Raw genomic sequence first — 13,570 nt, 5'->3', positions numbered from 1 at the left:
TACAGGTGTGTAAACCGATCAACAATGTCTTCTTGTTCCCTGACTAACTAATCAGAAGATACCATGAATAGTGCACTCACAAAGTTTATCACTGGTTTGTAAGATAGGTATTCCAACATCCATATGAAGAATGTATGTATAATCAAAAACAAACCCTGTGCCTGCTGAATTCAGGGACTCACAGATCTATCAGGCCCTAAAACTATTTTTAAGTTTTTAGGAAGGAGTAGGGTTGCCTCTTGGCATTTGTCAAGTAATAAAACATGAGCTAGTGATCAAAGATAAGTAGAACTGTGCACCAAAATGAGGAAAAAAGCAGAAGATAGCAGTGGATGAGCAGATAATTTCACTGCTCAAGTTGAACTTTCCTTCAAAGAGGCACAATATTTGGTATCCCTCAGTTCTACTTATCTGAGTGCGGTAGCAGTCTGCAGTGTAGTTAGCTGAAGAATCAGTTTTTGCTGGAAGCCAGCCTGAGATTAAAATAGTATATAATGGGTTCACCTCTTTCCTGTAACTGTTAACACAGTACTGAGGATAAGGACAGCACCACCATGCATGCAGTATGGAGAAAGAAGGACAGACCATTTAGGGACAGAATTTGGGTAGAATCAGGAACAGGTAGATTGGAAAAAGGGAGAAAGGCATAGGATAACAACATTGGAATGGAGGCTTTGGAGAGAGTATATGAATGAAAATATCTTCCAATACATATGTGTGTGTGTATGTGTATCAGTTCATCAGCTACTACTGTCATTAAGCAGTAAGGTTTCTGACATTTTACACTGCTCCTTGCCAAGTACCTAGCACCACACAGAAGCTGCTTCTTGCTTACATGGGCTTCTCTGGAATTAGACATCATCATAAACTGAAAGCAACCATAGATGGTTGAAGGTCTATTTGTCTTTTGTTTTTTTTTTTTCTTTCCCCACAGGTTCAACAGATCCTCTAGAGAAATTTGTCCTTTCCACAGCAAGTGTGCCTACATACTAGTGTTTAAAACTGCATATCATGAATATGAATACTGACTACCCAGGACTTGAGACATTATTTTCAGGACTTCTCTCTTAGGGTATGTAGAACTTATTTCAAACAATGGACAAATAAAAAAAAAGAGAGTTGAGGAACAGTCTACTTTAAAGCAAGGATAGAGAAAGAGGCAAAACTGAACCAGAGACAAAGATGGCTATGCTGGATAAAAACACATCTGAAATATGTATGCTAACTGCGGTAAGACATGGGACCTCTACAATCTTCAAAAATGAGAGGAGAACCAAAACCAGCTAGACAAATACTTTGCAGCCATCCAAAAGATCCAGACTGGTTCTACACAAAGATTTAAAAATAAAAAAAATTTGATAGCACATTAATTTGCAAGTAGTGCATTTTACCTGCAAAAACCAAATAACACTTTGAGTTAACACAAGAAAATGGCCTTCATGCACAAGCTACTTAACAGTCCTCAGAAAAACTGACAGTAACAACATGACTTAGTCAATATCTGCAGGAAACTGAATGAAGATCAAATGCAGGCCACTGAAGATGACTAATAGAAAGGATTTTAATTCTGTCCTTGAAGCATCTTCAAATTCTCAATGGACTTATTGGTCTGGAAATGTGCAACTGTTATGACAGTTATGTTATCCTGGAATACCAGGGATTCTTTGCATCCCGTGATATATCAAACAAAAACCAGATCCCTTTCTCTTTTAAAAGGGTTTTATTCAAACAAATACATATATAAGAGGAAGTAATTCTTCACATGGCATTTAGTCAGTTTGCAGAACTTGTAATAGCTGAAATCCGTTTAAAAGCTAGCAACATTTAGGAGTGAGATATAAACATGGGAACAGGGAATTTAGATTTTCAGGAACATGGAGTGGAATAAGCAAAACCCACTAGTTTTTTAACCTAGTTTGTACACATTCCCATGGCTTAGAAATGTATATATGTGCCTACATATATGTGCATATACGAATATATATATACACACCCTATACAAATTATCTTATTATGGCATTAAATGACATGCAGAACTGCAAAATATATGACACTCCAATTACAAATAATAAAACTATGGCTGTTCAGTACTTACAAGACTTGGACAAAACCACCTCTAAACATTCCCAAGATTATTAATTGTAACAGTATACCAGAGACTTTCTGAAAGTGACATATTGAGCCTATCTTTCAAGCAGGGCTGAAGGTTTGCTGTCTCTAGATAGATTTACAGTAAAAGTTCAGTGGAAAATCCCCAAAATATATAAAAAAAGCAAATTAGGTCTAGCCTAATAGGAGCAAGCAATCTTACCACTGCTGTCAACTTTACTGAACTGGCATTGATTTTGCTACGGGATAGTAATTGGGTCAGGACTTAGATTATTATTGGCACAGACCCCTGAAATTTCTTGTGTGACAATCAGCTTTACTGAGTAGTGTCTAAGCCTGTCCATTTTTAAATTTTTTTCCCCTCCATCTGGGTTTCTTAGTTAGCGTAAACTGCAATTTAGTAATCATAGGTTGATGGCCTTAATATCTTCTGAACTACACTGAAAGCTGAATCACCTCATGAAAGGCTCAGGGACACCTGAAAAGTCTTAATTCCCAAGTCATAGCTGTGAATCCTGCATAGAGACTGAGGGTCAAACTGGAAGTTTAAGTTTGAAACAGCCTTACGTTTTTGAAAAATGTCCACTTCAAATCATAAGATCAGTGTTGCACTACCAGACGTAATGCAGCCAAACAGCTTGCAAACATCATCAGGTATTTTTGAGATTATGGTTAGACTTTGATCTGAGTACTCTGTAGAAAAGTGCACAGACCGAAAAAGAAGAGAAACAATGATTCAAAAACTCACTTGTCTTTAAAAGACAGGGCTTTTTGTGCTGTGACAGCATAAAAGGAAGGAAAGTTTCCCCTTGCATTTGCAAATTGTATGCACTGTGAAATAAGTCAGAATCATATGACTGGAGGGAGCTTTCAGTTAAACAGTCTGTTAGCAACTAGCCTAGGAAAGGAAACAGGAATCAAGGAAAGGACATGGTAAACATGGTGGTCCATGTAGTGAAACAATAATGTAAAAACAAAAAAACCCTATGAACAAAGACGTCAGTTTTACGTAAAGTAAAAACTTCCATTATAAAGAAAGAGTAGCATTCATGACAGACTTGCACACAGGATTGGTAAAAAATAAAACCAAGAAAATACAAGATGTAATCCAAAACATATACATCAGGTACTGTATTTCTGAATGAAAATATAAATAACAGAAGAACAAACCAAAATAACCCAAGTGCGAGGTCTTCATTTGTATTGTTAACAGATTTGTATTCAGAATGGAGAATTCCCATAACCAAAATATAACTCTTTGTGAAAAATAGAAAAGATCAGTAAAAATACATGACATGAAGTCTGAACCACTGAAGGATAGTTTCCTGGTAAAGCAACATCTCTTTTAGCGTACTGAATAACCAGTGTGTTATTCAGAATTTAACTGAGACAAGGTGAAGAGGAGAAAGTAATTTTGCTTATATGAAAAGATAGTGATGAAAGTGAAACACTCATTGAAGGAAGTAACAGATTTGCCAAGTTAGGCTCCTTGGCTTTACTGGAAGCAAATGTTAGAGAGTTCTCTGATTTAGGAAGCATAATACAATGTTTTAAAAAACATACTTCAAAATAATGAAAAAAAATTGTGAAACAAATGTCTCAATTCATGGAAGCCTGACACCAATGTATGTGTACATTCTTTTATTCATCTAATAATATTGTAACTGAAGCTTCTGTAAGAGCTTGGCTAAGTAATGTTTTTGAAAGATAGAAACATTTCTGTATGTAGGAAAATAAGGAACAGACTAGTTTGTTTAAAAATAAGCAGTGGATAAAGTGTCAAAAATCCTATGAAAAGCTTCCAAAGTTTAATTAGAACCAGCAATAACTCTTTTCTTAAGACATCTTGCTTAATTAATCTAGGGAGTCTGGATTCTGATATGGACTAGCACTGCAACCAGCAGAACTCTGTGTGGTCCAAATGAACCCAACCCTCCAAGGTCAAGACTGGAATATTTACTGAGATTTTGAAGCTAGATATAGAGGATGATGCAGACGTAAACAGCCAGACAACACTATTAAACACTGATGATGAATTGTGTGTAATCCTTGATTAACTAACCAAAGTTATGTTTGCTAGATTCAGAGGTCAGTTTGTCTTTCCTCTCTGTATGTTAATTCAGATATAAATTGCTGAGATTGTAAATCACAGGAGAACTTAATCACAGAATCATAGAATACCAGGTTGGAAGGGACCTCAAGGATCATCTGGTCCAACCTTTCTTGGCGAAAGCACAGTCTAGACAAGATGGCCCAGCACCCTGTCCAGCTGAATCTTAAAAGTGTCCAATGTTGGGGAATCCACCACTTCCCCGGGGAGATTATTCCAATGGCTGACTGTCCTCATTGTGAAAAATTTTCCTCAGGTCCACTCGGAATCTCCCCAGGAGTAACCTGTACCCATTACCCCTCATCTTTTCCATCTGACTCCTTGTAAAAAGGGAGTCTTCATCTTCTTTGTAGCCACCCTTTAAATACTGGAACATGGTGATAAAGTCTCCCCTAAGCCTTCTCTTCTCAAGGCTGAACAGACACTTAACTCTGGATTTTCCAATATATAATGACATGTAGTACAACAATAATGAGGAACAATGCAATGAGGTGAAAAAGGATTTACATCACTGTTATTTTGAATAATTGGGCAATAAATTCAAAATACAGTTAAAAAAAGCAATGTCAGCCACTATATTTCTGAATGAAGAGGAGAGCTGTAACACAAATGGACATGGCCTTCTGAATATAACAGCACACTGCTAATTACAGGCAAGCTTACTGAAAAAACAAGCTTAAAATCACTAGAATATTAGCAAAGCTGAGTATAATATTAGAATAAAAACTAGAGACAGAATACAAAAGAAAGAATGGCCATTTTTAATTATCAAAATCAGATTTTTGATAGACTTATTGCAGTTCCAAAGCTAAAATAACATGTATTACAGACTTACTGGTAATTGCTAGAATAGCACGATTTTATATGTGTACATATATGTCCATTCCAGCTTCTGAGCTTGGTTGTGATATATTGTGAGTTAACTTCTGACATATTTATGTTTTATCAATTAGGTGTTATTATCTGAGTCTTTGACTGGAAGTCTTGGTTTAATTACTTCTGACTCAGATAGTCAATAGAATGTAGGAGTGGTTGGAAAATGTCAGTGCCATTTAACAAACTATATACAGAAAAGTGCTGCATTTTTATGAAGTCTTGAGTTTGATGAACAGGAGACAATGTAAATTATTTAAAGTCTTGAGCTCATTATTCAGAAAAGACAAATAAAAATATGAGGGATAATGTTGCTCACAATTAAAAAAAGTTCACAGTAGTATGCAGTTTATAACTGCAAATCTGAACATTTTGTTGGAATTTAATTTTAAAGTCAAATTCTAGATCCAATTCATTGCTAGACTGTTCCTATCTTTCACCATTGCTCAACTCTGTTCATCTATCCACCATGCTTGTGGATCTCAGTGTAAGATGTGGCTTATTTAGTTTAACATTTCTAGTTGTTTTACATATGCTGTTTAGCAACAACAAAGAAATAGTAACTTTACAACAAGGAAAATGAAAGGATGGATCATAGACCAGAATCAGTAATGGCAGTGATCAAACTAGAAGTGTGTAGTTCAGCTTGCCAAGGATATCATGTGTATTCCCCCTTTATGAAAATGCAGTAAAATTACTTTAATAGTCGAGCTTTTAATATAAAATAGTAATTTGAAGTATATTAAGCTAGATGGAACAGAAAATTTTACAATGAGTGATGAAAAGCAAGAGTAGCAAACGTATCTCTTTATTCTAAGAAGCTGTAACACTTATGTGTAGTTCTTATAAGAATGAGGATTATGATCCTGATTTAATGAAATAATTAAACTTTTTATCAAGTTTGACATGGTATGATTTGAATTTGATTACTTGCATGCTTAAATTTTAGGCAGGTACTTATTCGATTACCAAGTGAATTGAAAGTAGTAACTCAACTCCTTTATTATAGTAGCAAGAAGTCAATGTAATGGAGTTTTGAAACAAATAAAAAAAAAATCTCCCTCTATGTCTAGGGCTTCCCTAAACTGAGATAATTACTTAAAATTATCCTTTTTTTAAAAAAAATCTTCTACTGTCACAATACAAAAGATGTCTGGCATGATAAAACTGACTGATCCTCCAAGCAACGTATAGACCATTAATAACTTTCATGTTCAGCTGGCAAGCTAATACAAGCATGTATCACATACACATCTGCTTAATTTTGGGGATCAACTTAGTTCACACCTCCTGGGTGTTTGACAATTTGTTTGTGAGGAATTTGTTCTTGATATAATCAGTAATTTTAATATGCTATAGCTCACACTTGTGTAAAACATTTACAGTGACTACAGTTCTGTTTAGAATTCATTGCCTTTCCACCTTTAATCACATTTAAAGACATTTAAACTATCAGCAAGACTAATTATACACAGGTAACAGCTGCTTCAACTTGAAAGGGAGATTGAGTCTCTTCGTAGTAGCATCCTCCCTTTATATTCCATTTGAAAAGCTATTTTTCATGAACATAGAAATTAAGTTTTTCTTTTAATTTCCAGAAGTCCTAAAATTCTGTAATTTACACTACTAGAAATCAGTGACAAAGCAAAATTTTATCCATGAATCACAGATGTCAAACTAGTTATTGTAATCTGCTTGGTTTTGTTTTCGTTTTGTTTTGTTTTGTTTTTAAATTAAACCTGAGAATAACAAAGAACTCAGCTTTTATATTTACTTATACTGAGCTTGCCGTTTTCCTAGTTTTTCTAGGGGCAAGTACTCTTATAAAATCAACCAGTTTCATACTGGGATAGTAACAGCACAATGTAGAAAAAATACCTTTGGAAGTGTCAAGGGGAAAGAAAAACAGGAGTCTATCTTTGCTATCCAGATAAGTAATAATAAAATGGAAGTACAGCAACACGTCTAAAAGGAATACAGCTTTAAGCATGTAACACTGGTGGTTGGAATCACTGTCTGGAAATGTCTTGTTCTCTCCATCAGTTACAGAGAGAATTTAGGCTCTGAGTTTAAGTTGTAAGAATTATTCATCAGATGTCAAAATTAATCAACATAGATGGTGTAATTGCAGCCTTGCTCAACATGTTATTTTCATGGCTAGTGAAATACTATATTGCTTTATAGACTGCACAATATATTGATCAAATTAAATTAATGGCAAGATGATTGATTTGCTTTTAAAACTAAATATGTAACTTCATAAATATGTCATCACTGATTATGATAGCTCTCGGATTGTATAGGTGATCAGATTGTACAGAAGATGGTTTATCTCTGTTAGTGAGATAGGTATTAGGCAGAAACTTAAAAGAAAATTAAATATCAGGAACACTCAAAGTTAGTGTCATAAATCTCTCCACTATTATCTTTCTTGTACCATAGCCTCATCTTAATGTGGTCATTTCAGTTTCTTTAGGTATTTACAGCAAAAAAAGGCCACAGAAATGATGAGCAAGAAAACTGCCATTTTATACTCCAACATATTTTCTAGTACCAAAATCTAACCAAGAAATTAAAGCAAAACAGTGCTATAAAACAGAGAATACATTAGAACGGAACCAAGGTATGTCTTTAAGATGATGAGAATAAAGATTTCAGAAGATCACCATGTAAACTTTTTTATTAGTCCTATCAGTGGCTGCACAAATTTTTAATACAGCTGAAAAAAAGACAATGAACGTAGTATTAACGTACTCCTGCACAGTGATCTGCATCTTCAACGACATTCATTTGATATGTATTCACAGCAAGAGCCAAGTGCCTAATTTGAGGATTTGCAGTGAGCTTTCTAAATTATATCTCTATACTATTTATTTGATCATTTGTAAGAACTGAAATCCATGCACCTTTAAGGAAAGGAAAGTGAGAAACCAAAGTAAGTGAAAATAGGCTTAAAAGACAACTGACCTTTTTCCACTTCATTCAGATTAGCAGCTTGCAGTGACAAAGACAGAAGAGACAAGAGACTTTTTACATTGTAATACAACAGCATAGCACATTAAGCTAATGCACAACTATAGCAGCAGAGAGGTTGATATAGCAAAATGAAGCAAGCTTCAGAGTCTCACCTACAGCAGAGCAAAACAAACAGAAAAGATAAGAAGTACATGCCACTGGTGGCATAAGAAAGGTTTTACTTCTGGATCAGTTAGATCTGTGATCTAATGACTGATGATAATGAGCAAGAGAAATGATCATCTGTAATCTATAGAATGTACATAAAATGACCTGAAGTTTACTGGACTGAGGTTAAAATAAAGGAGATGATAATGTTAGGAGAATAGTGAGGTTAAAGAGTGCAGGACATAGTGAGGTATTTTCAGTGTTTTATTTCTCAAGGTTTCATCAGACACCCTGAGTGTCCGCTGATTCCATTTGCTTACTGCGTTTCACAGTTACAGTCTGTAATCTTAAGAAAGCTCATAGTATAGTGCAAATACCATTCTTTGCCTTTCCACCTGTAACTGTGGAGGTAACTGTAAAACTTAACTAAGGCATAGAAAAATGGATTCCTGATTCTTAAGCAACAACATAATAAGCTTTTTTAATGGTTTGTTTTTAAATCAACACTGTGTACTTGAGAAGTGTCAATTTTCAAGGGAATGTTAGAAAAGTCAAAAAGTGACTGGTTTTGCACTGCAACTTCTTTACAACATTTTTTGTAGTTTTTGTATGTATTTTCAGATTGAGATTGAGATTCTAACAAGCCTTCCACATGAAAATAAAACTTTAAAGGAGAATGATTTACATTTCACACCAGCAGGTTTCAGTTGACTTCTTCCTTATACTGTACTACTGAAATGTAAAGCATATTTGCAGATAACCATTCACCCTGAAAAATATTCTGGGCTGGTGCACTTCCACATTCAGTACATATATGCTGTAACATCTTGAACACAGACAATTCGAAGTATTGCCAATGGAATTAAAAAAGAACAGGACAAGCCTATGATGGTATTTTCCTGGTATGTATACTGTCTCTGTCTCCAGCAACTTCCAGCTCAGGGGCTTTCCGAGCTAAAGATAAATATCTCTGAATTTAAAAATCTTTTAACCTACTGAATATATAGCCTGTTTTCCTCTTAGTTAATCTGATTTGCCCAGCTAGTACATGAATTCATTTAGTGAAAAATACCTCTCATTAAAAAAGACATTAGCAATATGCATATCTGATTTTAACCTGTTAGAACAGATACCAAAATCCAAATGTTTACAAAGTTCCTCATGAAAATCACTGTATCCATACTGGACAGGGATTCTGTTATTTATCTTTCAAATCAGGCTGTAGGCCAGAGAAAAAAAAAATCCTGTAAATAATTTGGTACCTCATACACACTTGAGGCAACTGTAAGATTACTTTGTATTCTGAACACAACCATTTCTAGATCCTGATGTGTCTGGACTACTGTCAGTCTAATTCTTAACACTTCTGAAGGTTATTTAATTATTATGCAAGATCAGGGATGACGGATGTGAAGACCCCTTGACTAGCTCAATGTTTTATATTTTCTCCTTACAATTAATCTGAAAAATGACTTAGGAACTCACATACCGTATCCTATACTCAGGGGCTTTTTAAGATAGATAATATGTTGTAGAATTCTGTACTGTATCCTGTGGAATGAAAAACCTGAACTTTTGCTAAAATTTTTGCCCAATTTGTCTATAAAATGAGTTGAGGCTCTAGTGTTGTATGTTTAAAAAAATACATGTGTCTTTGGTTTTGGTAAGGTGTTGAAAAAATCTGATGAGATAGTGCAAATTCTTGACATTTTTAAAAAACAGAACAGCTAAAATTACTGATTACAAGTAGATTGTTTTGATTTATTTTAGTGCTGGTGAGAAGATTCTCACCTACTCACATGACCTACTGACTTCAGTACCAATTATGAGTAGGCATTGCATCCGTAAAAGCAAATCTCTTTCTGAAAGAATTAGAGGGAGCAAACAAAAAGACTTGCTATGTAAACTCATAGTATTTTCCTTTTAGAATAATGCACAATTATGAATCCAATTAAAAATACACTTTCTTGTATTTTGACTATAAAGAAGCACAACTAGCATACAAACATCAAAAATGTTACCAATGTTTATGCTGCCCTTTTTGCGCTAACCATATAGATGTATAGACAAATGCTACAATTGTTTCAATTGTAAATGTAAAATGTACATTTCAATGACAATACTACAGAAATGCAGCAGGAACACTTAATCAATGTTTTAGGCCAGCACATATAAACAAGCCTTTGTGTCCACTCCGTGGATGTTTAATACAAAACAGTCCTTCCCATGTCATCCTGTGAATACAGCAAGCTATTGACTCTAGCAGTGAAGTGCACCTACAGCAATGTTGAAAATGAAAAAATGAACACAGGTTAAAAACACCTGCAAAGCTGCAGAGGAGGCATGCCTTGCAAATGGATTGTCCTCTACCTAATAGATAAAGAAAACCTCTTAGCATGAAGCCACTGAACAGGAACACTGGACTGATATGAGTTTGGTTTGCTTTCTTCCAGCCTACACAGTAGACTACCTGATCCCATTTTTAAAGGAGATAGCAATTGAACCCAGGTGAGCTGAAGCTTGATTCACATATACCTGAAATATTAGTTATAGGGGAAATAGCAAACACCCGTCTCTACTTATTGATGCCATTACCTGTTATTTGTTTCTAAGGCTTAAGTTGTCAATTGCTTTTAGGTATTAAGGTATCAGTACTTGGCAAAACAGTATTTTGTCTCAGCAGAAGATTATGTCTATTATTCCAGATGTGGACCATCCACTTCTTAAATACCTTACTCTGGCTACTTATACTTTTAACCTGTATTGCTGTAGGTATTGTATATGCTCTAGGTATTCTGTATGGGGAAATTTCTACAAAACATTTACCCAGCATAAGTACTGGAAGAATACATGTATTAATTATGAAGTTTTATTTCTTACACTTGTGTTCCATCATCTTCAGTCACTGTGGGCTTCCAAGATTAAATACTGACTTTAAATTTGAATACCCTAAAACATCTGAGCAATCCAGTAGGTTGTAGAACTAATGATGGAAATACCTTAGAATAAGAAGGGGTTAGCTGTTTTTTCAATAAATGAAATTAATTCAGGAGTTCACCTCTCCTCCCAGTCTTCCAGAGCTCAGATTTGATTGATTGATTACAGTAAAGATATAGGATGACTGAGTTAATTCCCAAATTATGGTGGACTTTACATATCTTATTTATGCATTTCAAATCATGGTTTTGTGAATTTAAGCTCTGTGTTCTCCTAGTGGTCAATTAGCTGACGGAAAAAAGATCTGTCTAGTTAGAAAAACTCTAAAACAGATCAATGTAAACTTCTTGTTCTCCACTGTTGCTGTTCTAACTATCCTCCATTCCCACAGAGATAATGACAGCAAGCAAGAGACCCTCTGTCTCCAAGAGAGGGGAATGCTTTGGCCTGGCTGCCAACTGATAGAAACAAATAATTACACACTCTCTAGTGATTCCTTGTGGTGTTTGTTTTTGTTTTTGGTTTTTTTTTGGGGGGGGAGGGGGGTGTTTGGTTTTTTTTGTCTTGTTTTGTTTTTGGTTTTGGTTTTTTTTGTTTGTTTTTGGGTTGGGTTTTTTTTTTTGGTGTCTCTGTGTGTGTTGTTTTTTGTTTTTTTGTTTTTTTGTGGGTTTTTTTTTTTTTTGTGCTAGAACAGAAAGCATCACACTGCATTAAAGTTTCTAATGGAGGGCAGAACAGCATCCAGGGGTGCCAAATTCAGTTCCCTACTGGAAGAGACAGATACTTTCTGCCCCGTTAGTAACATGAGGTATACAGGATAAAAGCAGAATATTTTTCAGATTTCTACAGCTACAGAGGTTCTTCATTAGGGTGTCTAGGTTAGGTAAACAGTAGGGAGGGACACATTTTGAATGATCTTTTAAAAATCAAAATGCTGTAATTTCAAACCTAACAAAGGAATTAATGAGTGGGCATTAAGTCTACTTTTGACTACAAACTATATAGAAGAAAACTACAGAGGGAAAACTGGCTTTCAGTCAATTGCAGAGTAACTACTAATTCACCTACAAACTGAAAAATATTACTGTTCTGCTAGGAATTCTTGAATTACCTGTACTTTCCCTTATACTCCTACCTGTATATTCAGGTGGACAAAGGCAAGTATAGTTATTAATTCCATCCACGCAAGTAGAATTATTTTCACAGTCATTGTCTTCACAGTCATCAACATTTACTTCACAGTTTTCACCTTCAAATCCATCTGCACAAGTGCACCTGTAGTACAGAAAACAAAACTAACCACATTGACATTTTAGCTGGGCAGGCCAGATAAGAAGTTCTGTAATTATATGTACAATAATTCATAACGTATAATAATTCATAATCACTATCCCATACAACATGGTTGATATAATGTAAAAAAACATGTAATAAATATTACCAAAATATTCTTCATATTTTAAATTAGAGAAAAAAGACTTCCAAATTCGTGCCTTCACTTTTGAAAAGTGTGCTACCTTTATATTATAAGATTAGATTGTATTTCTTACGAAAAGTGATCCTTTCATTTTTTTAAAGTTAAACACATGGAAGTCTGTGGAATCAGGGATTGGTATGTAATAGTAGCATTCCACTATCATTCAGTTAAACACACCAATATAAAGCTCTGCTTAATGTTCCATGCACAATACATGCATCAATATATAAAACCAAAGCCTGTATAAACTCTTCAAAGCCATAATTTTTTTTTGCTTTTGTTTATACAAAAGAAATACATCAAAATGGATAGTAAATGTAAAAGATCACTCAAACGTGACTACACATACATTTTCTGTAATATGCACCATCTATAATCGCTGCAGCTTTCATTATAAGATTGCTTTGATTTTCAAAATATATAGTGTTTAAACAAATAAATGAAAAAGGTCAAATTCTGAGACATGACTATGTGTCACTTTAAATTCTAGAGGCATAGTATTAAGATGTATAAACTTAATTTTTAATAGAAAACTATTTAATCCTTGGGCATAATTTAGATTAAAAATAAGAATAATATCATAATGAATTGCAGGATAATGAATGTGTCTTTTTGAAGTGTCATTTCTAACAAGCTTGAGGTGCAGATTATTAAATGACTAATAATTTCACATAAGAATACTGAAGAACTTTATTTCATAATTCATGAAGTACATCTGGAGTAATTGTACTGTGTGATTAAATAACTCAAGATTAAAAATGCTCACAGCATGTTTATCTGCTGGCATAGTGAGTTTCAAATGAATCATTAATTTTCTGTTTCACTGGGATTTACATTTTATCATTTACATGCTGTCTGTTGAAGTAATACACATGACAACAGATGAATTGTGAGATTTTTTCAGCAGGGATCTAGCTAGCTATTAATTAGCATAATGGAGT

General features: G+C 34.4%; 1 protein-coding gene across 7 annotated transcripts in view; it reads right to left on the bottom strand.

Annotated features, from left to right (window-relative positions):
- SLIT2 (slit guidance ligand 2) overlaps positions 1-13,570 on the bottom strand; it is a 266,766-nt gene that overhangs the window by 23,710 nt on the left and 229,486 nt on the right. For 4 of the 7 annotated variants that reach the window (XM_074822234.1, XM_074822235.1, XM_074822237.1 and 1 more), the window contains 2 exons: positions 12,288-12,427; positions 8,060-8,086 (listed from right to left, as the gene is read on the bottom strand). In XM_074822234.1, coding sequence (XP_074678335.1) covers positions 8,060-8,086; positions 12,288-12,427 — 167 coding nt within the window. The remainder of the gene's footprint in view (positions 1-8,059; positions 8,087-12,287; positions 12,428-13,570) is intronic. The other 3 variants (XM_074822236.1, XM_074822238.1, XM_074822240.1) reach the window with 1 other exon arrangement.

This window comes from Strix aluco, chromosome 4 (assembly GCF_031877795.1).
Source record: "Strix aluco isolate bStrAlu1 chromosome 4, bStrAlu1.hap1, whole genome shotgun sequence".
Lineage (NCBI taxonomy): Eukaryota > Metazoa > Chordata > Aves > Strigiformes > Strigidae > Strix > Strix aluco.
This window is presented reverse-complemented; position numbering and strand designations above follow the sequence as displayed.